The 26,837-nt window shown below is 40.8% G+C and overlaps 1 protein-coding gene across 17 annotated transcripts in view; it reads right to left on the bottom strand.

Annotated features, from left to right (window-relative positions):
- The window catches only part of ATP2B2 (ATPase plasma membrane Ca2+ transporting 2), a 395,747-nt gene that overhangs the window by 62,673 nt on the left and 306,237 nt on the right, over positions 1-26,837 (bottom strand). For 9 of the 17 annotated variants that reach the window (XM_088061667.1, XM_088061651.1, XM_088061660.1 and 6 more), the window contains 6 exons: positions 26,249-26,281; positions 24,557-24,649; positions 18,770-18,811; positions 17,000-17,164; positions 14,681-14,895; positions 13,221-13,463 (listed from right to left, as the gene is read on the bottom strand). In XM_088061667.1, coding sequence (XP_087917793.1) covers positions 13,221-13,463; positions 14,681-14,895; positions 17,000-17,164; positions 18,770-18,811; positions 24,557-24,649; positions 26,249-26,281 — 791 coding nt within the window. The remainder of the gene's footprint in view (positions 1-13,220; positions 13,464-14,680; positions 14,896-16,999; positions 17,165-18,769; positions 18,812-24,556; positions 24,650-26,248; positions 26,282-26,837) is intronic. The other 8 variants (XM_088061657.1, XM_088061663.1, XM_088061661.1 and 5 more) reach the window with 5 other exon arrangements.

The raw sequence follows: 26,837 nt of genomic DNA, 5'->3' as shown, positions 1-26,837 counted from the left end.
ACACCAAGAGCAGATATTTCACTGCTGATACAAGATGTGCTCCTCTTTACCAGCACGTATCAGCTGGAACTATTTTTAAATTGGTTTTGGTTTGTTCCATTTGGGGTTTGGGAGGCAAATGGGTGAGCTCAAGTGGATATAATCTGTCAGAGCGATGCTTAGCTAATGTATTTTCTCAGAGGGATTTTTTTGCATGATTGGTGGGATAATGTTTGGGATGCATTCTAAATTCAGTCCTCTGGCCAGGCCCTCTCCTTGTCAGGACACCAGGAGTGATGCCTTGGCTGGGCAGAGCAGCAGACGGAGGCTGCAGCCAATTTGCGCCTGATTATTCATTCAGGAGGAAATGGGACAGCAGTGATGGAGAGCTGGAACATCCTGTCCTTCTTTGGAGAAAAATCATCCCAGAAAAATCTTCTTTCTCACCTCTTCCAAATGCACAGCCCCTATCACAGCAGCACTGAGCACTGCCAGCCTTTGGAGTGAGGGGGAACGGAAGGGGATGGGATAAACGGAAACGACAGAAAAATAACAATGGCTTGAAAAATCTGCAGGGGAGCTGTTTAACATGCTCAAGGCTTTCCTTTGGTGCTATGGCCCATGAGCCACATCTTCTGCCCAACTCTCATCCAGAATTTCCCAAAGACAAGATGTCCCAGTGTCCCCACAAGGACTCACCATGAGCCAGCCACACTCTACTGCTCCGTGTGTTTGCACCTGCAAGGTAGGGCAGGCTCCCAGATTTATTCCATTTATCCCATTCCATTTCTCCCATTTGTTAAGGCAGGCTCACAGTACTTATTCCATTTATCTTGAATTTTTATGATTTCTATAAGGTTCCTTTCCATGCAAGGTGTCTGCACAGCAGCTCTGTCATTTTTTCAGTGATGCAAAGGGACTGGATGGCTTTGACTAAGTTAAAATAATCCAACAGCCTTTCCTTTGAAAAATTCCTGTTTCCTCTGCAAGACTCCAGCTGGGAAGAGGATTCTGTGGGACACATCTCCTGCCTGCTTCCTGTCAGTCCCATCCCCTGAGAATCTGGATCTGTCACAGCCACCAGTGCCTTTGGGAATCCAGAGCCCCTCACGGATCCCTGGTTACAATTCTCCAGGATTTTACCCATCCTAGAGGTTTTGCTGTCCCAGAACCACCTCTAAAAGCAGGATTTTTGAACACCTTCCCACACTCACAAATAACCCAGAAATAAAATTGATTTCATCCCAAAGGAGCCAAGAGCTTCACACACAAGAAGAGAAATCTGGAAGCTTGACAGAGAAATGGGCTCTACCTGCAGGAGAAAGCAGGAACTGGAAATCGAAGCATAGATTTTACTTATCATATATTTAATACCAATTTTCCAAGTTATCTGTGACTCAAAAAGAATATAATACTTGGCTTACAATAAAAGCAAATTAATAGTGAAGTGCAGGATCAGTCACAAAGAATAGCAATGAAAGTCAATTTAAAGTCTTGTTCAAGGCTGCAAATAACACCTGCCATTTATTTATTGCTCTGAAATCAACACCTTTTCTGTCATAGACTTTATTCCTGATCCATTGTACTTCAGATCTTGTATCATTTGCAGGTTTTTGGCAATTGTTGACTGTTTTTTTTTTCCCCAGAGGAATAAACCACATTGGAGCTCTGAGAGTAAAAAGAAAACATACTAAAACTACACTGTATATAAAATATATATTTACACAATATAAATCTGAAAGGAAATTAATTTCCTATTTCATTATGAGGTGATTCACCCAGCACACTGGTTTCTAATCAGCCTGTTTGTGTACCTCATAAAACCACCATCATTTTCTGTGAAATTGGTGTTAGATCATCACACTGGAAGGTATTATCTTCCTGTTCCCATGCCTGAGAGCACAAAGAAAACCCACATTAAAACAAAATGTGCCTGAAGTAATTGGTTTACACCAACTCATGTAAAAACAAAAGCTCCCATCAGGAAAGCATGTTCCCTGAGAATATTCCCTGAAAAGTGTTAACACCACATCCCCACCAGCACATCAATCACACCAAGGTGTGCTGCCTTCACCTCAGCAAGGTGTCAGAGCCAGGAAAAGCAGCCACAAGGATTCCCTGTGCCAACTTCTTTTAAAAAATTTAAAAAATAAAAGGAAAAAAGTTCTAAAATGCTCAGACAACACAAAGCAATATTTATAAATCCAGATGAAAACACTGTGGAGTACCTTGCAGGAAATTTGATTTTTAAAGCCTGCACCTTTGGGAAGAACTGGAGGTTATCACCACAAGAGAATCTTCTCATACCAGGACAAGATTTGTGAAGAATAAGAACATGAAAATAAGATAAATAACATAAAAGAAAATTCTATGCAAGGGAAGAGGAAAAACATTTGTTGCATCACAGCAAGTTCAAAATCAAATTTACTCATTTTCATACCAGCAAGAAGGAAAAAAATCCCCAGCCCTAATGTATAAAATGATATTGTAATGACAAAAAGCTTCCAAGTGATTTTAGACTGACTAAAACCTTGCAGAGAATATATTGATTCCAACAAGAATTAATGGGATCTGCAATTACCAAACTGAGGGCAAAGAAGGCCAGGATGAAGGAGGTGTTTATTGCCATGGATTCTGTCACTTGAGGAAATTGGACAAAACAAAGATGATGAAATGCAATCAAAATGAATAAACAGAATTTAAACTTTTAGCCAGTATGGGAATAACTTGGCAAGCAGGATTATTCATTTATCCATCTCCTTTCCCTCTGTCCATTTGTTGCTGGAGCAGCAGAGTCACCCCTTCCCCTGGCAGAAAATAAGGAATAAGGGAGGGAGCTGCTGGTGCCCAGTTCATCCACAATTCCGGCTCTCTGGGGAGGGGATGAGCTCTGACCCAGCAGATTGGGATAAATTGGGAATTTATCCCAATTCTCTCCCTCCAACATCTGTGAACCTCTGCAGAGAATTCCCCCCCTTTCCTCTGGCAACCAGGGCACCAAATCCCACAGCCTTGGGTACATGGCAGAGGGAGAAGATAGCCCTGCTCCCAAATCTCCCTCTTCTGCTCCCAAATCCTCTCTTCTGCTCCCAAATCTCCCTCTTCTGCTCCCAAATCCTCTCTTCTGCTCCCAAATCTCTCTTCTGCTCCCAAATCCTCTCTTCTGCTCCCAAATCTCCCTCTTCTGCTCCCAAATCTCCCTCTTCTGCTCCCAAATCTCCCTCTTCTGCTCCCAAATCCTCTCTTCTGCTCCCAAATCTCTCTTCTGCTCCCAAATCCTCTCTTCTGCTCCCAAATCTCCCTCTTCTGCTCCCAAATCCCCTCTTCTGCTCCCAAATCTCCCTCTTCTGCTCCCAAATCTCTCTTCTGCTCCCAAATCTCCCTCTTCTGCTCCCAAATCTCCCTCTTCTGCTCCCAAATCCTCTCTTCTGCTCCCAAATCTCCCTCTTCTGCTCCCAAATCCCCTCTTCTGCTCCCAAATCCCCTCTTCTGCTCCCAAACTCCCCTCTTCTGCTCCCAAATCTCCCTCTTCTGCTCCCAAATCTCCCTCTTCTGCTCCCAAATCTCCCTCTTCTGCTCCCAAATCTCCCTCTTCTGCTCCCAAATCTCCCTCTTCTGCTCCCAAATCTCCCTCTTCTACTCCCAAATCCTCTCTTCTGCTCCCAAATCTCCCTCTTCTGCTCCCAAATCCTCTCTTCTGCTCCCAAATCTCCTTCTTCTGCTCCCAAATCTCCCTCTTCTGCTCCCAAATCCCCTCTTCTGCTCCCAAATCTCCCTCTTCTGCTCCCAAATCTCCCTCTTCTGCTCCCAAATCCTCTCTTCTGCTCCCAAATCTCCCTCTTCTGCTCCCAAATCTTCCTCTTCTGCTCCCAAATCTCTCTCTTCTGCTCCCAAATCTCCCTCTTCTGCTCCCAAATCTCCCTCTTCTGCTCCCAAATCCTCTCTTCTGCTCCCAAATCTCCCTCTTCTGCTCCCAAATCCCCTCTTCTGCTCCCAAATCCCCTCTTCTGCTCCCAAACTCCCCTCTTCTGCTCCCAAATCTCCCTCTTCTGCTCCCAAATCTCCCTCTTCTGCTCCCAAATCTCCCTCTTCTGCTCCCAAATCTCCCTCTTCTGCTCCCAAATCTCCCTCTTCTGCTCCCAAATCTCCCTCTTCTGCTCCCAAATCTCCCTCTTCTGCTCCCAAATCCCCTCTTCTGCTCCCAAATCTCCCTCTTCTGCTCCCAAATCTCCCTCTTCTGCTCCCAAATCTCTCTTCTGCTCCCAAATCCTCTCTTCTGCTCCCAAATCTCCCTCTTCTGCTCCCAAATCCCCTCTTCTGCTCCCAAATCTCCCTCTTCTGCTCCCAAATCCCCTCTTCTGCTCCCAAATCTCCCTCTTCTGCTCCCAAATCCTCTCTTCTGCTCCCAAATCCTCTCTTCTGCTCCCAAATCTCTCTTCTGCTCCCAAATCCTCTCTTCTGCTCCCAAATCTCCCTCTTCTGCTCCCAAATCCTCTCTTCTGCTCCCAAATCCTCTCTTCTGCTCCCAGATCTCTCTCTTCTGCTCCCAAATCTCCCTCTTCTGCTCCCAAATCTCTCTCTTCTGCTCCCAAATCTCCCTCTTCTGCTCCCAAATCTCCCTCTTCTGCTCCCAAATCTCCCTCTTCTGCTCCCAAATCTCCCTCTTCTGCTCCCAAATCCTCTCTTCTGCTCCCAAATCCTCTCTTCTGCTCCCAAATCTCCCTCTTCTGCTCCCAAATCTCCCTCTTCTGCTCCCAAATCTCTCTCTTCTGCTCCCAAACTCCCCTCTTCTGCTCCCAAATCTCCCTCTTCTGCTCCCAAATCTCTCTTCTGCTCCCAAACTCCCCTCTTCTGCTCCCAAATCTCCCTCTTCTGCTCCCAAATCTCCCTCTTCTGCTCCCAAATCTCCCTCTTCTGCTCCCAAATCCTCTCTTCTGCTCCCAAATCTCCCTCTTCTGCTCCCAAATCTCCCTCTTCTGCTCCCAAATCTCCCTCTTCTGCTCCCAAATCTCCCTCTTCTGCTCCCAAATCTCTCTTCTGCTCCCAAATCCTCTCTTCTGCTCCCAAACTCCCCTCTTCTGCTCCCAAATCTCCCTCTTCTGCTCCCAAATCTCTCTCTTCTGCTCCCAAATCCCCTCTTCTGCTCCCAAACCCCCCTCTTCTGCTCCCAAATCTCCCTCTTCTGCTCCCAAATCCTCTCTTCTGCTCCCAAATCTCCCTCTTCTGCTCCCAAATCTCCCTCTTCTGCTCCCAAATTCCCCACTTCTGCTCCCAAACCCCCTCTTCCTTCCCTTCCACCCCTCACACCTCACAAAAAAAGTGAGATTTCATTAAAACCCAGCTGTTTTTTGGCAATCCAAGCCCCTCATGCCAAAGGCAGGATGAGCAGGATGGGATAAGGGCCTGTCCCAGGCTGTGCCCACCCCAGCCTTGCCCAAACACAGTTATTTCAATTATTAAGTCAGCTGCTAATTTAGGGAGAAAAGATGTTTTTGTACCTCTCCTTCTACACAACTCCAATGGTAAGTGATGTGTGAAGATCATTACTTTCTGCTAATTACCACTCCTAGAAGCACAGACAATTAACTACATCATCTATTATCCCTAATAATTATTATTTACACAGTAAATAAAATGGACACTATAGGTTGTTTTTTTTTCCCTGCCTGATTTCTCCTGAGAAAATGCTTACCAAGGGCTTTATTAAAAGTTTGAAATATGTTGGGGGGTGATTTTTTGGGTGATGATTGTCTTGTTTATATTTAGAAAGATTATCTGGCATGCATTGTCTGTTCCCATCCATAATTTATAGCTGCTTACACACTTGTCTAACACTGGGAACAAAATACAAAAAAAATCAGATTTAGATATAAATTTACCTAAAACAGGAATTGTTTTGCCTAGAAAATAAAACCTGTTATAAAATATACAGATTTTTATAAATCAGTTCAATCACTTTTTAATCAAATCAACCAAATCTTTCATTTTAAATGGCTCAAATGCACTGTTTAGCTGGAGATACAGACAATATTTTATTGCTGTCACCTGAGCTCTTCAAAAAGAGCACACACAATTTTCACAATTTTCCAGTTCCAAACTAATGTGCTGAGAGCAGCCAATAAATGACTTTCAGCACTATCCAGAAGCTGTTTGATTCCTGGGATGTCTTTCCTGATCAAGATCCACCCTCCCAGTGCCACCCTGAAGATCACACAGGGTGTCAGAGGCAGGAAAAGGAGCCCAACACATTCAAATCAATTATTGTGCCAACATCTTTTGTTTAAAAAAAAAAAAAAAAAAAGATAGAAAAAAGAGGGATAAAAAGAAAAAAAAGTCCTAAAATGTTCAGACAGCAGGAAGCAATATTTATAAATATAGATGAAAACACTGTAGAACATCTTGCAGGAAAAAGTGATTTTTAAAGCCTGCACTTTTGGGAAGAGCTGGAGGTTATCCCCACAAGTGAATCTGATTTTCTGCTACACAGATTTTCCTCCATGTTTCTCCTTGTATCCCATATTTAGTAATTTACTGTACCCCTAAGGCTGCAAGATCCAAACTGTAAAACCTGGAGCATTTTCATGAGTTCCTACAAATTCCTTTGGTCTTTCTCAGCCAGAGAACAAATGAGGATCTTTGAATTTCTCTACCAGTTCCTCCCAGTACGTTTTTCTGGATGGCTTTAATTCCACAAGGAGAGGATTTTAGGGCTGCAGATGTATCCCACAGTGCAGGAAGGTGATTCCAGCCTGGTGCTCAAACAGTGGCACCAACAATGAGCTGGTCCAGTGCCATTACATGGGCTAAGATGAAAAAATTAATATTTCTTAGTGTTTACTGATTTCCTGTATTATTATGAGAAGAGAAAACCTTCCACAGACCTATCCTTCAATAAAATACCTGTCAAAAAGCACTTCTCGTCCTCACCAGCCTGAAAACACAAATTATGAAATCGTGACAGAGTGTCTGAAGGGAGAATTTGCTTTTGAGCACAGCCTGAGGAAAGCAAGCTGAGATAAACAAACATTCTGAAGGATGGGCACTGCTGAATTGTCACCAAAATTCCCTCAAGCCCTTCTGTACCAACACTGGCACTGCAAAGCTCCCTGTGGACAGAGCTTGGATTTGTGGAGCACACATGGTGCAGAAAAACAGGGAAAACCACACTGTAAATAGAGCAGGAGTTTGGAGAACTCATGTAAACTCTTCTGCTGCTGATTCAGAATGACCTTTCCTTTCCTTTCCTTTCCTTTCCTTTCCTTTCCTTTCCTTTCCTTTCCTTTCCTTTCCTTTCCTTTCCTTTCCTTTCCTTTCCTTTCCTTTCCTTTCCTTTCCTTTCCTTTCCTTTCCTTTCCTTTCCTTTCCTTTCCTTTCCTTTCCTTTCCTTTCCTTTCCTTTCCTTTCCTTTCCTTTCCTTTCCTTTCCTTTCCTTTCCTTTCCTTTCCTTTCCTTTCCTTTCCTTTCCTTTCCTTTCCTTTCCTTTCCTTTCCTTTCCTTTCCTTTCCTTTCCTTTCCTTTCCTTTCCTTTCCTTTCCTTTCCTTTCCTTTCCTTTCCTTTCCTTTCCTTTCCTTTCCTTTCCTTTCCTTTCCTTTCCTTTCCTTTCCTTTCCTTTCCTTTCCTTTCCTTTCCTTTCCTTTCCTTTCCTTTCCTTTCCTTTCCTTTCCTTTCCTTTCCTTTCCTTTCCTTTCCTTTCCTTTCCTTTCCTTTCCTTTCCTTTCCTTTCCTTTCCTTTCCTTTCCTTTCCCCTTTTTCCTTTCCCCTTTTTCCTTTCCCCTTTTTCCTTTCCCCTTCTTCTTTTCCCCTTTTTCCTTTCCCCTTTTTCCTTTCCCCTTTTTCCTTTCCCCTTTTTCCTTTCCCCTTTTTCCTTTCCCCTTTTTCCTTTCCCCTTTTTCCTTTCCCCTTTTTCCTTTCCCCTTTTTCCTTTCCCCTTTTTCCTTTCCCCTTTTTCCTTTCCCCTTTTTCCTTTCCCCTTTTTCCTTTCCCCTTTTTCCTTTCCCCTTTTTCCTTTCCCCTTTTTCCTTTCCCCTTTTTTCTTTTCCCTCTTTTTCCTTTCCCCTTTTTCCTTTCCCTTTTTCCTTTCCCCTTTTTCCTTTCCCCTTTTTCCTTTCCCCTTTTTCCTTTCCCTTTTTCCTTTCCCCTTTTTCCTTTCCCCTTTTTCCTTTCCCCTTTTCCCTTTCCCCTTTTCCCTTTCCCCTTTTCCCTTTCCCCTTTTCCCTTTCCCCTTTTTCCTCCCCTTTTCCTTCCCAGTTTTCCCTCTCCCCAGTCCATTTCCCCTCCCTGTAACTCTTTTTGTGGTTCTCACTCCTTTCCCCACCATCTCTTTTCTCCCAAAGCTCTGGCCCAGGCAGGTCAGCCTGGACTGGACACTTGACCACCTGATAAATGACAGATTTATCTTTATTTTTGTTTATTTTTTTCCCCAAGAGACTTCAAATCAACAGCTGAAGCTGCCATTTGTGCCTTGATATCAGTGGCAGGGAAATACAGAAGGAAAAATCAGGATTTAAGCCATGTTGGTTACTGTTGTCATTTAAGTTATTATAAATGAAAGATTTCCTCAATCTATGCTCATTAATTTCCTTTTTACCACTTCTGTGCCCATTTCTGTTCTCATATTTTGTGTCTGTAGGGATTTTTTTTAAAGTATTTATTTTACTCATTTTTAGCAGCAATAGGGGAACTAAGCTGGATGAAATAAGAGATGGCTTGAACCTTCCTGTGCAGCAAAAATAAATGGGAAAATCATCTTTAATTCAACACAAGAAACAAAGAGCTTGAGAATAGGTTGTAAGCAATACCTGAGAATAAAAATATCTCTGCAATTCCATATGCCAAAATAACTCAAAAAGGCAGTTTGGAGGTCAAAAGCTGCTTTCTTGTGGTTCTCCTTGGAATAAAAAAGGGAATTCTAGTGACATATAACAGCAGTTTCATTTAGCAGAGAGCCCCTGGCAGACAGCTCTGCTGCTGTAGCCTCAGGCCACAGAAATTCCCTGATTTTCTCTTGATAGGTGTGGCCTAATCTGATCTGTTGGGCCTTCACCTTTTGTAAGAATGAAACTAAAAAAAGCCTTTCCTAAACAGTCAGGGTCTCCTTCTTCCTTTCCATTTGCAAAGCAAAACTTCAAATAAATACAGAGACACATTAAAAAAAATAAATATATAAATATAAATATAGTTATAAATATAACTATAGATATAAATATAAATATAAATATAGATATAAATATAAATATAGATATAAATATAACTATAGATATAAAAATAAAAATAAAAATAAAAGTAAAAATAAAAATAAAAATAAAAATATAAATAATCCAGATATTTATAAATAAAGGTAGCTAGATAAAGGAAAGGTCTATTATCTGTCAGATGAGAATTAGGGAGCCACAAGCAACCACAAAAAAGTGACATTTCAATCCTGCTTTGCATCACCAATGAGTTTACATCATAATGTGGGGAAATGTATGGAAAAATCCATAAAAACACCTACTACACCTCAAATTTCAAAAGTATTTGGTAGGAAACTTCCAAATATCCATATTCCCCCAAAAAGTTAAAAGTTTTTGTTCTGATTTTTTAGGAAGGCCTTACCATATTAAAATTTCTTGAATTATGAATGGTAAAAGGAAATGCCAGGAATTTTCTGTTGGCTAAATAACACATATATATGTAATTATTGAGACAATTTTTAAAAATCTGATTAAACAAATTTCAAAAAGTCAAATTCAAGTATTTGATTAATAAAATTCAGCCTTTGAATAAAATATAAATAAATCTGAAAGAAAGAAGCATTTTTTGGACTTTGCACATCTTCTCAAAGGCTGTTCCTGACAGGAACATTGTGTCTCCCAGCAATCAGAGAGCTGCTCTTGCTTGGGATGCAAATATATTCTCCCAAATAAAAAGAACTTTTACCTGGCTACCACATCCATGTCCCCAGTGCCAGCAATAGATTTGCATTGATTCTTGCAAAGCAGTCTAAATTTTTGTGCTAAAGATTGTGCTAAAATCTTATTTCCTGTCCTTTCACTGTTTCACTTTTGAATGTCCTTGCTTCTCATGGCTTCTATATTTTATAGGTGTCTCATATATTGTTATCTACCTGCTCTGCCTTTCAGCTGCAATAAAATTGTCTGTACCCTTTGTGGTTTATTGCATTTTCTCCTTTAGGTTTTATCCAACAACGGCCTTTTTGTCCCAAAAGCTTTCCCAGCTCACATCCAGAACTTGATGAATATTTACTAACATATGGACCAACATATTTTTATTTTATTTCCCCTGGGAAAAGGGAGTGAATGTGGAAGTGGGTGAATGTTTTGTGCTTCACTGTAACATCTCCTCCTTCGGTTCAAGGTTTGCCACCACATCCTGCTGTGCCCTGTGCCACTGCACCAAATCACCGCCAGAACAGCCCTGGAAACTCCTCCTGGAATTCCAGATATTCACCCAGCACAGGCAAAAAGAGCTTTTTATCCCTCAGCACCCATCCAGCAGCGAATGAAAAGTCGGTGTTAGATCCTCACAATTACAGCTCCAGCTGGGACTTTTCCACTGGTGCTGAAAATCTCTCAGCTAAACCCTGATTGTGGTGTCTTCTTAATCAGGCACATCACACCCAGCCAGCAGGAATCACACCCAGCCAGGAAATTAAAAGCAGAAACACCTTTCTAATTAAACCTGAAATTATGAAAGCGAGAGCTGCACAGAAAAGTTCAAATCAGAACTCTTTTTTGCATTAATGGTTTCAGTGTTTGGAGTCTCTGTTTCATCACTGCTCCCTGATATCCATGATCAATGTGCTCCAGCTCCAAGTGCAATCAAAGTATTCACAAAATGCAAATTTTGCTCTCAGAGTGAGAGTCTTTGCAGTCCCCATCACAGCTCAGAGGCAAAAATGTACAAAGCCTGGTTTTATTTCCATGTGGAAACAGGGACACTGAACAGAAAGGTTTGCTGGAGAACAGCTTCACACAAACAGCAGAAAAGTTGCTCTGGAGCTAAAGGGATGCAAAACCAGCTCACCCAGCAACCTAATCTTGGAAAGCAGTAAAAAGAGCTATATTTAATGATGCTATTGTTCAGTTGGAATAATTTGTGTTTAATTTCTCAGGGAAATTCAAATCTTTTATGCCAAGCACTGATATTATTCCCTTTTTATATTTTTATCAATGGTTCAATTGCTCCTTAATCAAAAGACAATGCAAGAGGGAATATTTCTCATTCAGCCGAGCATCTTGACTAATTTTATGGTCCCATATGTGATCCCTCTGAACAGAAGTTCACACAAAGAGCAATTTACAGCACACACGTAGCTGGAGAGCTAAAAATAGAATATGCAAAACTCAATCTTGGCGACAGAACCCTTACAATGCCCTTTGGGCTTCAGCTGATATTCACAATTTGATTAAACACAGCACACAAGCATTCTGTATTAGCAGGAAGGAAAATAATCCTGTATATTTATCCTGGAAACAACCCCCTCAGGTATTTTTTACTGTATTTATCTGGGATGTAAAATGGGCTACGGAACAATATCTTGTATCTTAAAGTTCAGCTTCAGCTTGTTATAAACTGTGAATAAAATGAAATCCCCTGAGATTGGAGCTGCTGTTCTCGTGGAATCCATACTGCAAAGATTTAGCTCAAAAGATCTAAAATGTCACCATTAATTTTAAACAGATAAGTTCAAGCAGTCACTGATCTGCATCCAGAGGATTTCACCCCTTTATCAGTTTAGAATCTGTCACTGTGCAAAGCTAAAAAAGCACTGAAATGGTGAAATATTGGCTCTTTTTAATGGGCACAAAAAACTAATTCCAACAAGGAGCAATGAAGCCAAGTCAGAGTAAAAAACAAACAAAAAAAAAATAGAAATTATATTGAGATCATTTTAGAAAATGAAATGTTTCAGTAAACCACAAGGAAAAGATTATTAAACTTAATATTGCAGATGTGGATGGAAAGTCTGATGATTTCCCATTTACTCTGGGATTCAGAGAGGGTGAACTGGTGTGGAAGCTGGGCAGAAACACTTTGGTACTGGCTTTGACCTCAAAATGAACAGCAAAATATAAAACTCTGTCTAAGCCTCTGCCAGTCACACCTGACTGAAGAACCATCCCCCTGCCTGCCCTGCTGCTCCCTGGGAAGGAGCAAAATTCTGCTGACTCTGGGAATGCTCTCCCAAAACCTTCCCAAAGTCAAATTCTGTGCCCTGTCTTAATCCTGGGTATTTCAGGGTGTTTCATTCTCCTTCTCCAGGAGGAAGCACCTAAGCTGATTTAGGCTGTAACAACATTTAAATTACCAAGGTGTATTTCTTTCTCCCCAGCAATCAAATGTTACATTGATTTGTGAGAGCAGGAATTACCCAGTAACAGCAAACTGTTCTTGCTGGTTTAGAAGTGCACAAATGAAATTCAAGGAGCTGCTGCCATAAAACATCCACTCTGAGTTAGCACACAGTATTTGTTTTCTCTGATTGAATTTTAAAAGAACACTTTTAAAACAAACATGAACTACATGCCTGACTTTATTCTCCAGACCTATAAAAATGACAATACTTACATTCATAAACTAAAAAGAAAAAAATCTATTTGTTCAGCAACATTAACATTCAGCTTGACCTTTCAAAGAACAAATCTATTGGAACTGCAAAAAACTGCAGTCTCTTAATTAGCTCTGTACAGAAGAATCCAATGCTACAAGCAAACAGGGAATTTCCATTCTGGCCTCCTGTACAGAGTGAATAAAACACTTCAGGACGTAACTCACTTGAAACCAGAATGAATAAAGGTCATTAATCTCGCTGATTTAACCAATCCAATTTGTGCTCTTTGAGCATTAATTGAAATTTCTTAGACACACAAAAATCATTTTGCACATATGAAGGCTCAGTGAAAACCTGATATTTTACCACACATTTGTGTTCCCAAATTTAGCTGCACCAAAACTGGGCCACCCCAATCTAATGACAGCAGTTTTTTAAATGTCTCATGGTCTTGTACTCTTAAAAGCATTCCTGTCCTTGAAAAAAAACAATAAAATATAGAGTTTTTAGAGCACCTATTCTCATTTTGAGGACCTCAACGGTATTTAATGCTCCATAATCAACAACAAGATGTTAAAAAACTTCTCAAAAAAAAAAAAATAAAATAAAATAAAGAAATTGCACCTCCTTCAGCTAGGCCTCACTCAGCTGACCGAAAATAAAACCAACCAAAAATCACTTTCTCACCAGAATTTTTGTAGTGTAAGCGCTGTTGATGGCAATTGCATTGACCAGCAGTTCCATGGTTTTGGCAGGGATGGAGTCGGGGTCGGGGATCTCCTTGTAGTGGACGTCGCCCACGTAGGCCTGCACCACGGTCATGCGGTTGGTGGTCAGCGTGCCCGTCTTGTCCGAGCAGATGGCCGTGGCGTTGCCCATGGTCTCGCAGGCGTCCAGGTGCCGCACCAGGTTGTTATCCCTCATCATTTTCTGAGGGGAGAAGCCACCAAAAAGACAAAAAATGAACCCTTCGAGGCTGGATTTCAGTCGTAAATAGCAAAGCGGCCCACGGTTGGTTTTGCTGGTGAGAACGCGGTGTTCTCTAAACCAGAGCTTTTCTGGGGCCCAAAAACCCCAAAGTTACAGACCCTGAGGTCATTTTTTGCCTTTGATAAACTGAAAGAGTTGCCTCATTTTCCTGCAGCAGGTTTGAATTTTAAGGAACAGCTGGAAGAGCAAAGGTGAGCTAAAGTAACCAGAGATAACGGCAGTTTTTAAACATGATCGTTATAGCAAACATTTGGGGTTTTTTTCTTAGCACTGCTTGGAATGCCAGGATATTATCTGGCAGCACGCAAATAGACCACAAGTTTTGGGGGAAAAGTGAAAGGGAAAGAGAAAGGGAAAAGAAAAAGGGTGTCAGAGAAAGGACACCAGGAGAATGAGGAAACAATTTCAAAGCAGCCGCATTCTTTATTAGCAAAACCCCATCTTTGAGACTTGTTCCTTTTTCCCAATAATTGTGACATTTGGCTACACAGAAGCCAAGAGATTCCTTCCTAAGCTTCCTAAATTAATTTGTTTGCATGCTAAATGGAAATAAACTTTACACCATCTTCATCTAAAATTCCCAGAACGTTTAAATCATCTGATCAAATTGCTCTAGTAATCCCCAAGTCCAGGATGTTAATCCTCTTTAATTTCCTAATAGAACCAATTACATGGACTTCAAAGAACTGCAAATGCATTTAAGAAAAGTACATGAAAGCGTCAGTGAAACTCTTAATTTCTTTGAGAAACTCCAATTTCTCTGAGAAGTGTTCCTGAAGACTTCAAATCCTTGTCAAAACTTTGTACAATCGCACAAGAAAATTTGAATACGAAATTATTTTATATCAAAAGACTGGACTATTTTCAAAGTACATTCTGCTCAATAAATTCCTGGTTCCTTGCAAATTAAGTAGGTTATTTCTACTGCTAGATATTCCTGCACTGTGCAGCTTTAAGGAGATGTGATGGAAGATATATTTGCAGGTTTTTTAGAAATACTTTCAATATAAGTTTTCTTTAAAGCAATTTCATGAACATTTTGAGCACATTATTTTCAGAGTGTTTTTCATCCCATCTGATAAAACCCAAGGACCAACTCAGCAGTGAATTCAATCAAACAGCACTTTTCTCCCTGGATTATTTTGAATGTCTCTTACCTTTACAGAATAAGCCAGAGAAATAGTGACAGCAAGTGGGAGTCCCTCAGGAACAGCAACCACGAGCACAGTAACACCAATAATGAAGAATTTAACAAAATACTGAACGTAGACAGGAGTGCACTCAGGCAACCACTGCTTCTTGTTGACCACGAAGGTGTCAATGGCAAAATACAGTACCAAGATGATGACAGTGATGGCAGACATCACCAGACCTGGGGGGAGAAATCACCAGTTAACATAAACCCAAACAGCACTGAGGACACGAGCAATTAGAAATTTGGATTTGATAGGAAATTATTTTTTCTTTGTGACGTTTTTCACCAGTACCAATAACAATGACAAAGTGTACAGTGAAGAAAAAACATTGCCATCATGTATTTACAGCAATCATACATTCCAGTGCACAAGAAATTCTAGGGAATTCATTTTTAAGCATTTATTGCTGCCTTTAAAACTTCCCAGGCAGTGCAGGAGTTTTGCTGTCACTTAAGCTGAACTTATTCAATTTAGCACATTACTTTGCCTGGTACAACATTTATCTGTCCTTTAAACCCTCACCTTTTACAAATTACTTGTCTATCCATATTTAAAGACCTTTCTTCTAAATAAGTATATCTTTAGAGGCTTGAGGAAAGGAGTCTCTCATAGTTTATGCTGCTGTACAAAATACTGTAGAAAAGCCCCACAGATGTGTCTGGGTGAATATAAAGAGGCAATAATGCAGAATTATGCACAGGACACTTTTTCACTGGGTTTCATTAAAATGTGACTAATACTGGTGTTTTCAAGGTGTCCCTCTTCAATGGAACATCTGCAGAGTGTGTATTTTCATGAGCAGAGGTTCCAAAGAGACAGAGACACCAATAAATATTCCACACAGAGTTGACAGAATATTCCAAGCATTCCATCCATTCTCCCAGTGCCACAGACTGCTGGGATAGCACTCCTGCTCCACAGTTTTGTCCCTGGGTTTGAGTATTTAAATAAAATTCCCATTATAGCCTCAGCTTTGCCTTGCTCTGGCCAGCCCTGTTTGGCAGGTTTGTGTGAAGCAGTTAAGCCTGCATTTCGGAATAAATTAATTTCTCCCTAATGAGATCATAGACTAGAAGAAGAATGCTGTGAATCTCATGTCTTGACTGAAGTTTTAAAAAAATTGGTAAAGCTGAAGGGTGCTAAGGTTGACAGGAAACAGATGAGTCAGGGAGATCAGTTTGTACCAGAGGATAAAGGAAAATCTATTAAAATATTGTACAGGCAAATACTCCTGACAATGCAACACATCCCCATAGATTGCTCAATGGCAAAGAAAAACCAAATGAGGCAATGATTAATTAATTTAATTCCTGTTCCTTGCCACATTCTGGTCAGAAATCCCTACATGATCACTTTAAGAGTGATGTGCACGTGCCTGCCAAAATACCAAAGAGAGCAGAAGTCAAGGCAGTGCAGGAAGTATTTGATCCAAGGAATTAATCATCAGGGGAAAGAAAGGAGAGAAGCTGGAGCAATATGAATTGGGGCAAGGCGTTAAATTGGATATCAGGGATGGTAATCCCAGATTTGGTCACACTCTATTGAGGCAAAGGGAATTGGAATCATGGGGTTATGTGATCAGCTCCTGTGATGAGCTTAAAAAGGGATGGGAAGGGGAGAAACCAGACTGGGGAAGAAGGCTGAGGGAGACAGAACAGCAGGAAAGGGATATTGTAGGGCCTCAGCCAAGGAGCTGAGATCAAAATCCCTGTTAATACCACGAGAAAACCAAACCTAAGGAACTTGGGCCCTTATGGAAGATTCCCACTCTCTACCTACGTGTTGGAGAAGTGCTGCTTCCAGCACCAGGGGCCAGATGGTTCTGGATACAGGAGTCAAAAGATGTGTCATGCTTGAGGCAGGAACGGGGAGATTTGGGGAGAACAGAATGCTTTCAGAATCCATGAGAGGGAAATACTGTGTGAGTGATATTTTGAGATGGTATTAGAGATTCTGAAACAGTGTACTCCCAAGTTCTGAGGGGAGAGAAAATTAAATACGTAATTACTGCACTTGGGAATATTAACTCTGAGAAAATCTGCATTTCATTTTGATTCAAATATTCATTACAATCCAAGTTGCCCAAAGCTCCTTGACAGTCAAAGCTGATTTTTGGGAGAATAAAAGATCTTCAGCACCACATACTCTCCACAGAACAGCTTTGTGATGACCCATTTCCAAATCCTGCGGTAAAAAAAGACCTGTCCCTTTTCAGAACCATTTGTTTTGCAGCTCTTTGTCTCCTGTGACCCAGAGGGATTTGGTGTCACCCAGCCATACCTGCTTTGCCAATCTGCACTGCCAGCTTGGTCAGCTTTCCCTGAAGGACGGATTTTTCTTTCTTGTGCATGTTGGATTTCTTCTTGTCCTTGTCGTCTCCCTCTCCCCCTTCTGCGCTCTTCAGCGGCTGCATCTCCATGGCAGCAGCCCCATCCTGCTGCTTGGCTGATAATGCAGAACAAAATTATTACTCCAGAGCTTTATCCCTTCCTTTTCTCCATCTTCATCCTCTCTGAATCCAGCCAGCATCACAGGGGCTGCCTGGGACACCCTTGGCTCCCGTGCCAGGCCCTGGAGACCCAGTGGGGCTCTGCAGGACACAGCTGTGCCAGCACATCCCTCAGGTGGGGATTTGGGCTGGAAAACCACTGGTTGGGTTTATCCCTCATACTTCCCCCAGCCATGACGCTCTGGGCCATACACATGTATGCCACTGAATGCCTTGCACGTGACTGGGCAGGTGGCAGCACCAGCCCCGCAGGATTCCCTGGAACAGCAGAGCCCAGGTGCTCTGACAGATCCGTATTTCCCTGAATTTTGGGATGTCTCTTAGGATGCAATGTCCCCACATAATCACATTCCCAATGCAAACATTTTGAAGGCAGTGTGGCTGCAGAGATGGCCCATGTGTCACCTCCCTGGGCTGCAGTGAGATGGGTGACCAGGGACCACACTCTGCCACCCACCATTCCAGAAAATCCCAGAGCTATAAAGTTTCCTCAGCATTCTGTGACCGGGTTACTCAGCCCTTGGGTCTGATGGTGGTGGCATCACCATTCCCCCACCAGAACCACACACAGTTTCAGGGCTCATCCCTCCTCTCCTGACAGAATGCCAACAGAGGGAAACTTTATTTTTGCGTATTTCTGAAAGGCAATGACATTGCAGTGGATATATGTGCATGTCTGGTTTGTACTGAGCACAATAAATAAAATAGGATGAGATGGAACAGCTTTGCTTTCATGAAGAGACTGTACAAGACCGTGCTTGTTTGACCTAGAAATCTAATTTATCTACCTAGCCTGAATGCTTATTATTTAATAGAGTTTTATTTGGTACTTTTGTGCCATGAACCACTGAGTTTCTCTATTCAGTTTCTGAGCCGTCACCTTTGCAACGTTCAATATTATCTGAGAAGAGAAAATTATCATTTAATTTGGTATAACCCAAAGAGCTCTTGATAGCTGTGTCTTATAATAAAAAGGGAACCATGACTTTGCTTCAGAGAAAGCAAAATATTGATTCCAATTTCTTCCTGACATTGTATATTAAATAAGAAGCTCCTAAGATGCTCAATCTTCCTGTTGTTTATCCTTATAAAAGGCTTTTACACTGCTACATAACACCCTGGCTTTAAGCTTTCCTTTTTTTATTGCTTTGCCTTTTCCCTGCAAATGAAGAGATGTCCAGACAATGCCATCAGACACCAGAGATGATGAGACATAAAAAAACTGGGCTGGAAAATCACTAACAATATGTGGGATACACAACTTGCACAGGAAAAATTAATTCAAATGAGCTTTGTGAGATGGAAGCGACATCTAGAAATGGTTCATTCAAAACACTCCTCTCCTAAATCTCTGCAACCTGTGGAAGTTCCAATCTCTTTGGTGGGTTTTTGGTTGGGGTTTTTTGGGACATTCTGCATGAACAATAAGGGCCAGTTTCACACACAGGCACAGATCACAGGTTCTCACTGTACTTTGGGACAGGATTGAACTACATGCTAACAATACAATCCACAACCTCCTGAATAGGAAAGAACATTACCTTTGTTCTGGTTGTTCTCCATATTCCCATCCTGCATCTTGCCTAAATGATGAAAAATTCCAACAGACAACAGACAGTAAACAACCTTCAGCCGAGACAGAACACGAAAATGGGAATTTCTATCAATGGGAGACAAAAGCCATGAGCACATCACGGGCACTGGGCACCATCCCCTGCCCTCACACCTGCACTCACAGGAGGGGCCAACCCAGCTGGGCACATCCAAGGAGTTCCAGCCACCTGAAATGCTAAATATCAGCACGTGTTTGTGAGGAATCTGCATAAATTCAGAGGGGGAAACTAATAAAGTGGACCTGGTGGAAAGATGAAGGGGAATAATATTCCTGAGCTGACTTTTCAGAGGGCTGGGACTTAAAAACTCTGGCACACACCGATATGACTTTCTTAATGTATTCCAGAATTAAATTAATCATCTTATTAATTAGGAAAAAATAGAAACAATACTGTTAATAAATCTAAATAAATAAATAAAAATGTAAATCAGATGGGATTTTTAAATTACGTCTTCCTCACTTGGTTGCACTAATTAGCAAATTTCTTCTGGAAATACAAGTGCCAGGTGACCTAAATTCAGATTTATCCTGAACATAGATTTACCAAGTGCCTCTTTAATTTCCAGCTTGACATTTTATTCACAACCAGTTTTACCACAGCAAAATCCTTATTCCTTTGTGCCTTTTTTAATGGGAAGTGTCATTTGAAAGTGTGTGTGAGATAAAAATGGCAAAATGCACAAGTCACATAAAAAACTTTGGTATTTACAATAACAACAAAATGTTTTCAAATGTATTCAAAATTTCTTGGTGGGATCCCTTATGAAACTTTCACAATAATTATATGCATTTATGGAAAAGACTGTAACAAATATTACTTCAGAATGGATGACAGTGTCTTTTGGTAGTTATGTAAAATGCACAATAAAAAAGGATGCTAAGGAAAATTCAGCTTAAACACTGTTACAGGATTGTTGACACATTCAAATAAGAAATGTATCATCAGAATTTATTAAAAAATGTCCCAGCAGCTACATCTTGCTCTTCTGACTGCTGTGTGGATTCATTTTTTCACTCTGCTGTGAATTAAAAATAACAAAATGGAAAAGCTAAGGTGCATCGCTTGCATGTTGGTCTTTGCACAAGTGGGAGAGCGAAAGTGACCAAACCAGTCTTGTAGGTCAAAAATAGGCCCAGAATTTTACCATTGGGAAATTCCAAAAGCCAGAAGCAGAGCCAGGGAAAGGACATCTCGTGACCTAAAATCATCTCAGTGCTCAGGTGAATTACTGCAATAAAACACTGACCATCAGCTTGTCTCTGTTTCTAATTCTATTCCCACCCTGGCAATAACAGGACTTTTAAAAATTCAGAATCCACCTTCCAGAGCTTTGCACAAGAGATGAATCCATGAACCTGAGCAAAACCAAGCTCATTTTCATGGTGAAATTCCCTATAAAACCTTTGCCTGTGGGGTACAGTTGGACTCAGTACCTGCCTGGTGGCTGTTTTTCTTAGAAAGGCTTTTAATAAAGTTACTGGAAGACATAAAATATCTCTGGAGATTGGGATTTCTGGCTGGAGCATGAAACCTTCCCTAAGAACTGGAAGGCATTAATTTAGAGCAGGCAGTCTGCTCTATTTCCTGCTCTAGAGATCCTTTTGCAGAGTGCAATTCCAAACCTTGCAGTGGCATAAAAACTGAACAATATTCAACTTTCACAAAGATAAAAATCACCAACAAAGCCCAAACGTGACTGTCCCCACTGGCATACACATCACAGAGATTATTTTTTCTTTGTAAATTAAAATATGCAGTTTTAGGACATATATTTGTTATTTAATAGCATAATTATCATAATAAAATACACTAACAAATGACTGGCTACCTGAAAATAGCAGTACACAAAATAAACAATCATTAACAACAGTTTGAACTCAAGTATGTAAAAAAATACATTCTTAATATTCTTAATCTACTGCATTCAGGTCGTTGAGTGAGGGAAGTCACGAAGGATAGTTACACTTCAGTTATTTAGACAGAATAACAAAGAAAAGGTAATTTGGGTAATCAAGGTAAAGAAAAGGAAGATGTAAACTATTTATATCATCCTGTGCCAAATAGTCTTAAGGCTGCACTTTGCTACAAAGTATGAACAAGGAAATTAAGGCAGAAAGAAAGGTGATAGAATCACCACTGCTGAGAGATCCTTCCTCCTTGCAGGTACAAATATTCCCCCATCCTTCTGTCCTCGGTGCATTGTTTAGAATCATCAAAAGGATGGGTATTTATTAATATTTTGATAGCATAATGGTGAAATGATTCTTTACAAATATATATTTTTTTTACATAATTCTGAAAATATTTTCTTCTTTTCTGTTTGGAATAATAAATAAAATAAATGTTGTTTGGGCTGGAGAAATCCACCTGAGTTTTTTAGCACTTTTCTAAGCAAGGATGAAAAATCAGAAAGTTTAGAAGAGCATTTCTCACAACACCTGCATTCTGCAGCTGATTTGAAAGTTCTGAATTTAAATATAAATATTTTTTGCATGCCGTTGCCTCAGTACAATTCCTGTGTTTTAGAAAGGACTCGTGGCATCTTTACTGACAAAATTCTTACTATAAAAGTCATGGATTTCACCAAATAAAATTCCCAAGAAAAGCCTCCCCTTTTCCTGCTGCAGCCCTTGAGGGAGAGCCAATGACATGGAATAACAAAGTCCTATCACTATTTTGGAAATTATTTCCCTCATTTGGAAATTATTTCTAAATTGGAAGAACTGCTTGGAATCAACCAAAGAAAATAACAGAGTTGTGCTTGAGCGCTGAGAGGGAATCACTCCATTAAATAGGATGTTTTAGATAATTCTTCTATGCATAAATAACTTCACTTACAATTCAGAAACTTATTAAATGTAGAAAAATAATATTTAAAAACTCATTCAAACTGCAAATTGCTTTGCAGAAAGGGAAGTAGCTCAGTAAATACAACAGGATTAAGAATAGATGTGAAATATTCCAGCAGAGATTTGTATAAGCCATTTCTATACCTTTTCTATATTTTCTAAATACACATTTAAGTAGCAAATTCTCTGGGTTACTAATGCCAAAAAAAGCCCAACAACCCACCCTGGAAATCCTGATGTAGGAAGGTAGCAGTGCTCTACTGGAAGGAAATCAAATTTGGGGTAATTTGCTCTACTAGAAGGAAATCAGATTTGGGGTAAACAAGCTGTAAACAGTGATTGCTGCTTCCCTGATTTTCATTCTTTAAAATTACCTTTACTAAATATAATACTTGGCAATGAGATGAATTTTCCTGAATTCCTTTCCTTTCTGCAAAATTTTCTGCTCTGTTTATGGCCTTAACTCACAACCTTTCAGAAACTGAACACAGTGTCCATAGTTCTGACAATGAGATCAACAATAATTCTCTATTTTGATTTCAACTCCTAAAACTCCACAGAAGTTATGGGAGTTCCTTTGGTACAGCACATAATACACAGGCTGGATCACAAAAGAAATTAATTTATCACTACAGGCTCACCAGCTCTTTCTTTTGTGCCAATTGTGTATTGACAATTAAGAATAAAAATATTTTATCTGAAATTTAATTGTTTGACTTTCAAGCAACAACATTTCCTGAGCTTGTTACTTACTGAAGTATGCAATTATTTTTTTCTTATTTTAAGATATTTTCTACACAAAAGTATTAGACTTCAGGTAAAATTCCTGTTTCCAGTCATATCTCAGGAAGAATTTTCAGACTTTAAAAAAATATTCATTTCATCCAGACCAAAAGAATATGTAGATGAATTTGGGCTCCTTGCTTTGTAACTTACTCGCTCTTTCCTTTCTCCCCTCCAAACCAAATCCACATTTTAGGTATTTAATTCATCATCAGTGCTGAGAAATTACCAGAAATCTGCCATTGGCCATTTCCCAGATAATTCCAAAGCACTCAGACCTAAGTCTGCCTGAGTTCTCTGAGCAGCTGAATTGTGGAAAGCCTCTCCTGCCCATGTTGGTTAAAGACCAGCAGAAATGTTGAACTGTCTCATCTCAGGGGAGCTCAAATCCAAAACATCCCAAACTGCACAAAAGAAAATTCACTCCTCACTGCAAAGCCCTGAGTTTGTATCTCTCAGCTCCAGGATAAACAGGGACAGTAACTGTTGTTCCTGACTGGAGAGAGGATGATGGAAAATCACATCCCTAATTCCGACACTGATCTAATATCCCCTGGAACTCAATTTCCTCATTAAGCTCAGCATTAGAGCCCAAAGACAACAGGGATTTACCAGAGCCCAGGGAGCAGCACAGGGCTCCTCCTGCACCTGCTGAGCACCAGCAAAGAGGGGCTGATCTCTGCTCCCACCCCTCCTGGGCAGCTGGCAGGGATGAGCAGGAGTGCTGAGGATCCAGTGGGACTGGAGGGGAGTTTGTTTGTTTGTTTAACACTCCCCAAAGTAGAATTATCACAGAATGGTTTCAGTTGGAACAAACCTTAAAGCCCATCCAGTGCCATGGCAGGGACACCTTCCCCTATCCCAGGCTGCTCCAAGCCCTGTCCAGCCTGGCCTTGGGCAGTGCCAGGGATTTGGGGCAGCCACGGCTGCTCAGTGCCAGGACCTCAGCACCCTCACATTAAGGGAGAATAAAACACTTATAATTCATTCCCTGGTTCTTGGTCTCTAAGGAATCTGGAACCAGGATGCTGGAGGTCCCTGCCATGCAAGGAGATGCAGGGACTGTAATTCCTAGTTTTCCAGAATGGGTTTTGAATCTGGTTATATGTTTCTTTCAAATGATTTGAAAATAGGCTCAAAGATTGCCTGTGTGTCACTGTTTTAGATATGATCTTACAGCAGTAAATCCTGGTCCTTGTTTAGCACTTGACATTGCTGTCAGAAACTCTCATTTCTCATGTGAAATGCAACCTGAATGGAAAACAAACTTCTTTCACCAACATGATGAAAAGCAGAATGACTTTACTAGGTAATTTTGGCACTGCACAAGAAGGAAAGGTTGCTTGGCAAATAAAGGCTCATGTATCTGATTAGCAGCAAAAAACATCTGATGCCTACACTAATATTGACCCATTACATCCAATTTAACACTGGAATTTGAGTGTTAGGAGAAACACTGAAATACCTGTGTGCTAACAAGTGGGGAATCTGTACTGGGACACAGTCAAAACTGCCTGAAGGAATGGTTTGCTTTGGGTTTAGTTAACACAGCTCAGGAGAAGATTGCTGAGGGCTCACACAAATATCCACAAAACTTCTCATTCCCCCCAAAACAGATGCTGAAAGCAGCAGAGGTTGTCCCTAACAGAGTGTTGGTTGAATGGAGGCAGATCCCTGACCCCAGCCCTCCCTCAGAACCGTGTGAGGAATTGTGAGAGTGAAAAAGAGGAGAAGCAGAGAGAATCCTTTTCCTCCTCTCCAGATCTATGCTGAATAATGAAGCCTCATAATGAAACTTTGGGTGAAACTACCCAAAAGTTTTGCAGCTGGCTCCTTTTAACTGGGGTTTTAAATGGGTCAAGATTGCAAACGCCAGCCCTGCCAGGCTGGATTCTGTGGGAGAGAGGCTGCAGCATCCCTGTGGCCCCTCTGGCAAGCTCCTGCAGAGCGTGTGGAGCAGGATCTCTCAGAGTGCAGTCACACACACACAACATCTGTGCAGGTCAGCGAGGGGAGAGGGAATTTGACACAGTCAGGAGAGAAATCCATCAAATCAGACAAGCCGGGGGTTGTGACGTACCATTGACTAAGCTGGCATTTGCATTATCAGTGGCATTTGCACCTGCTGCACCATCTGTGGCTGGAGGAGGGTGGGAGGAGGGATGGGAAGAATCTACTGAGCAATAATGGATAAAAAAAAAAACAACAACAAAAACAACAACAAAAAAAACAAACAAAAAAACACACAAAAAAAACAAAACAACAAATAATGAATAAATAATAGCAACAACGCGAACGAGCGCACGTGACAGCGAAAAGCCTCGGCGGCTTTGTTTGCTCCCAAAATCAAAGAGTTTGAAATTAATTAACACAAATTTCCAAAGCAAAGTGGCATTGGGAAGGTGTCACAAAGTAAGGTGAAAACTCAAATCATAATAACAATAATGATAATAACAATAATAATAGAAGATAAATAAATATGAAACACATTTAGCAAAGTCAAAGGAGTTGGTGAGAACTGACTGTACACAGCTCTGTGTGCATTGCTCTTTAATGTCTTATTTCTTGTAATTGTAAATTGTAATTAGTAAATGCAATTTGTACACTTGTAAAATGTAATTTATTTTATTTTAATGTAATTTATGCATTTTTAAAGTGGTTGAAATACTTCCTTTGGAAGTAATTTACACAGTGCATAGGTAGCTTTAAAATTTGCTTTTAAAAATGTATATGCTTCTACACAGTAAAATGGTACATATTTTATGTTTTAAATAATTGTGCACATTATGATTTATCATCACTGATGCATCCCAGTCTAACAGGGCTCAATCCATGTCCTGCCATCACCCAGGTAAAAGGCCCATTAATCTGAGTAGAAACATGGAATTTTCCTATATTTTATGTTCAAAAGGCAAATGTAGTCTTGAGGAGAATAATGGGTTATTTTAAATCCAGAGAATGGACATGACACATTTCCTGGTTTGTGGTGACAAGAAAGAAAAACCAGAAAAGAAAATCCTCTTCTTCCTTTCAGCAATTATCCCCATATTAGAGAAAATTGGACAAGAAATCTTTCCTAATAGGAAGGTGAAAAGCTTGAAGGAGGTTTTATCATTTGACTCTGTTTTTTATAGTAAAGTGCAATAAAATTAGTCTCTGCAAATAACAGATAAAATGTATTTTGTTTTGTTTCTGGGGTTAATTGCTCACAATAGAACCAAGTCCTCCCCTGAATTCTGACTGAGACTCTCCAACTGCTCCAGTCCTTGCCCCACAGGGATTATTTCATGCTGTACGGGGCTGGTACTGCAGAAGAATGGGCTGATTTTATTTACAAATGGCAAATTGGGAGAAGAAAATAAACAGCTCCCAGGATTTAAAAACACACCCTGTGCAACTGCATTCAGGAAAATTTCAATTACAAATTTGATTGCTGTGGTGGCAATGATTTAAACTGTTTTGGTGACTCGTGCTTGTTCCTTATTCCGTTTGGATCCCCACCCCAACCAGCACAGCGTGAGCTGCTAACAGCAAATCAAGTATTCCACATTAAATACTTTGCAATTTACTTCTAGAGAGCAGCTGATTGTTCCAGCTGAACCTGAGGATTTGCAACACCAACAATGCCTGCACACCAAAAGATTTGGCACCAGCAATCTTGTTGATTTGAAATCATTCTTTAATTTCAACTTGACTGATTCAAAGGTGATTATTTCCATCAGCAGTTCCCCCCTGATTTGCACCATTGGATGGGGTACAAGTCTTACTCTACCTGGAAGCTGCTGTTCCTCCTCCTGTTTCACACCTGCACGAGGATTTTTAAAGTGTTAATGAACAATAAAAGCACACACCCACGGGGACTGAAAGGGACAGGATTTCTGAGAGCTGCAGGTTTATGTACCAGAGGTTTCAATTTGAGTTGGTGCCACCAGCTCTGCCCAGGCACGGGCACAAAGCTGCCAGCAGCACCAGAAAATGTGGAGGAATTCTCTATATTATGGATTTTTTTATATGATAGCTATTTCTACAGAGCCATATTCAGTTAAATTCTGTGTCTGCATCCAAATTCTAGCACACCTCTGTAAGAAACTCTGTCTCTGGGTAAGTTACAGCCACAATGTGGGGAAAGCTCCCTGATTTCTCTTTTCCTGCCTTTCCAGGCTCTTCCCAGTGAAACCTGGGAGAAGCACCTGAGCACAGCCTAGGGAGGCCAGCCCAGTTAAACCCAGCACAGGGAGCTCTCCCATCACACAGGGGTGAAGCTGCTGCTCCTCTCCTCCACATCTCACACAGGCTCTGAACGACAGCAAGAGAAAACCCCAAGCTGCTGCTCAAAACTAGTCTGGTGTAAAAGAGTTTTT

The sequence above is a fragment of the Pseudopodoces humilis genome, chromosome 13, assembly GCF_049639895.1.
Source record: "Pseudopodoces humilis isolate 2021_Gansu_Grassland_sample_001 chromosome 13, ASM4963989v1, whole genome shotgun sequence".
In the NCBI taxonomy this organism is placed as follows: domain Eukaryota; kingdom Metazoa; phylum Chordata; class Aves; order Passeriformes; family Paridae; genus Pseudopodoces; species Pseudopodoces humilis.
The sequence above is the reverse complement of the archived record's forward strand: the minus strand, read 5'-3'. Positions and strand labels throughout refer to the sequence as shown.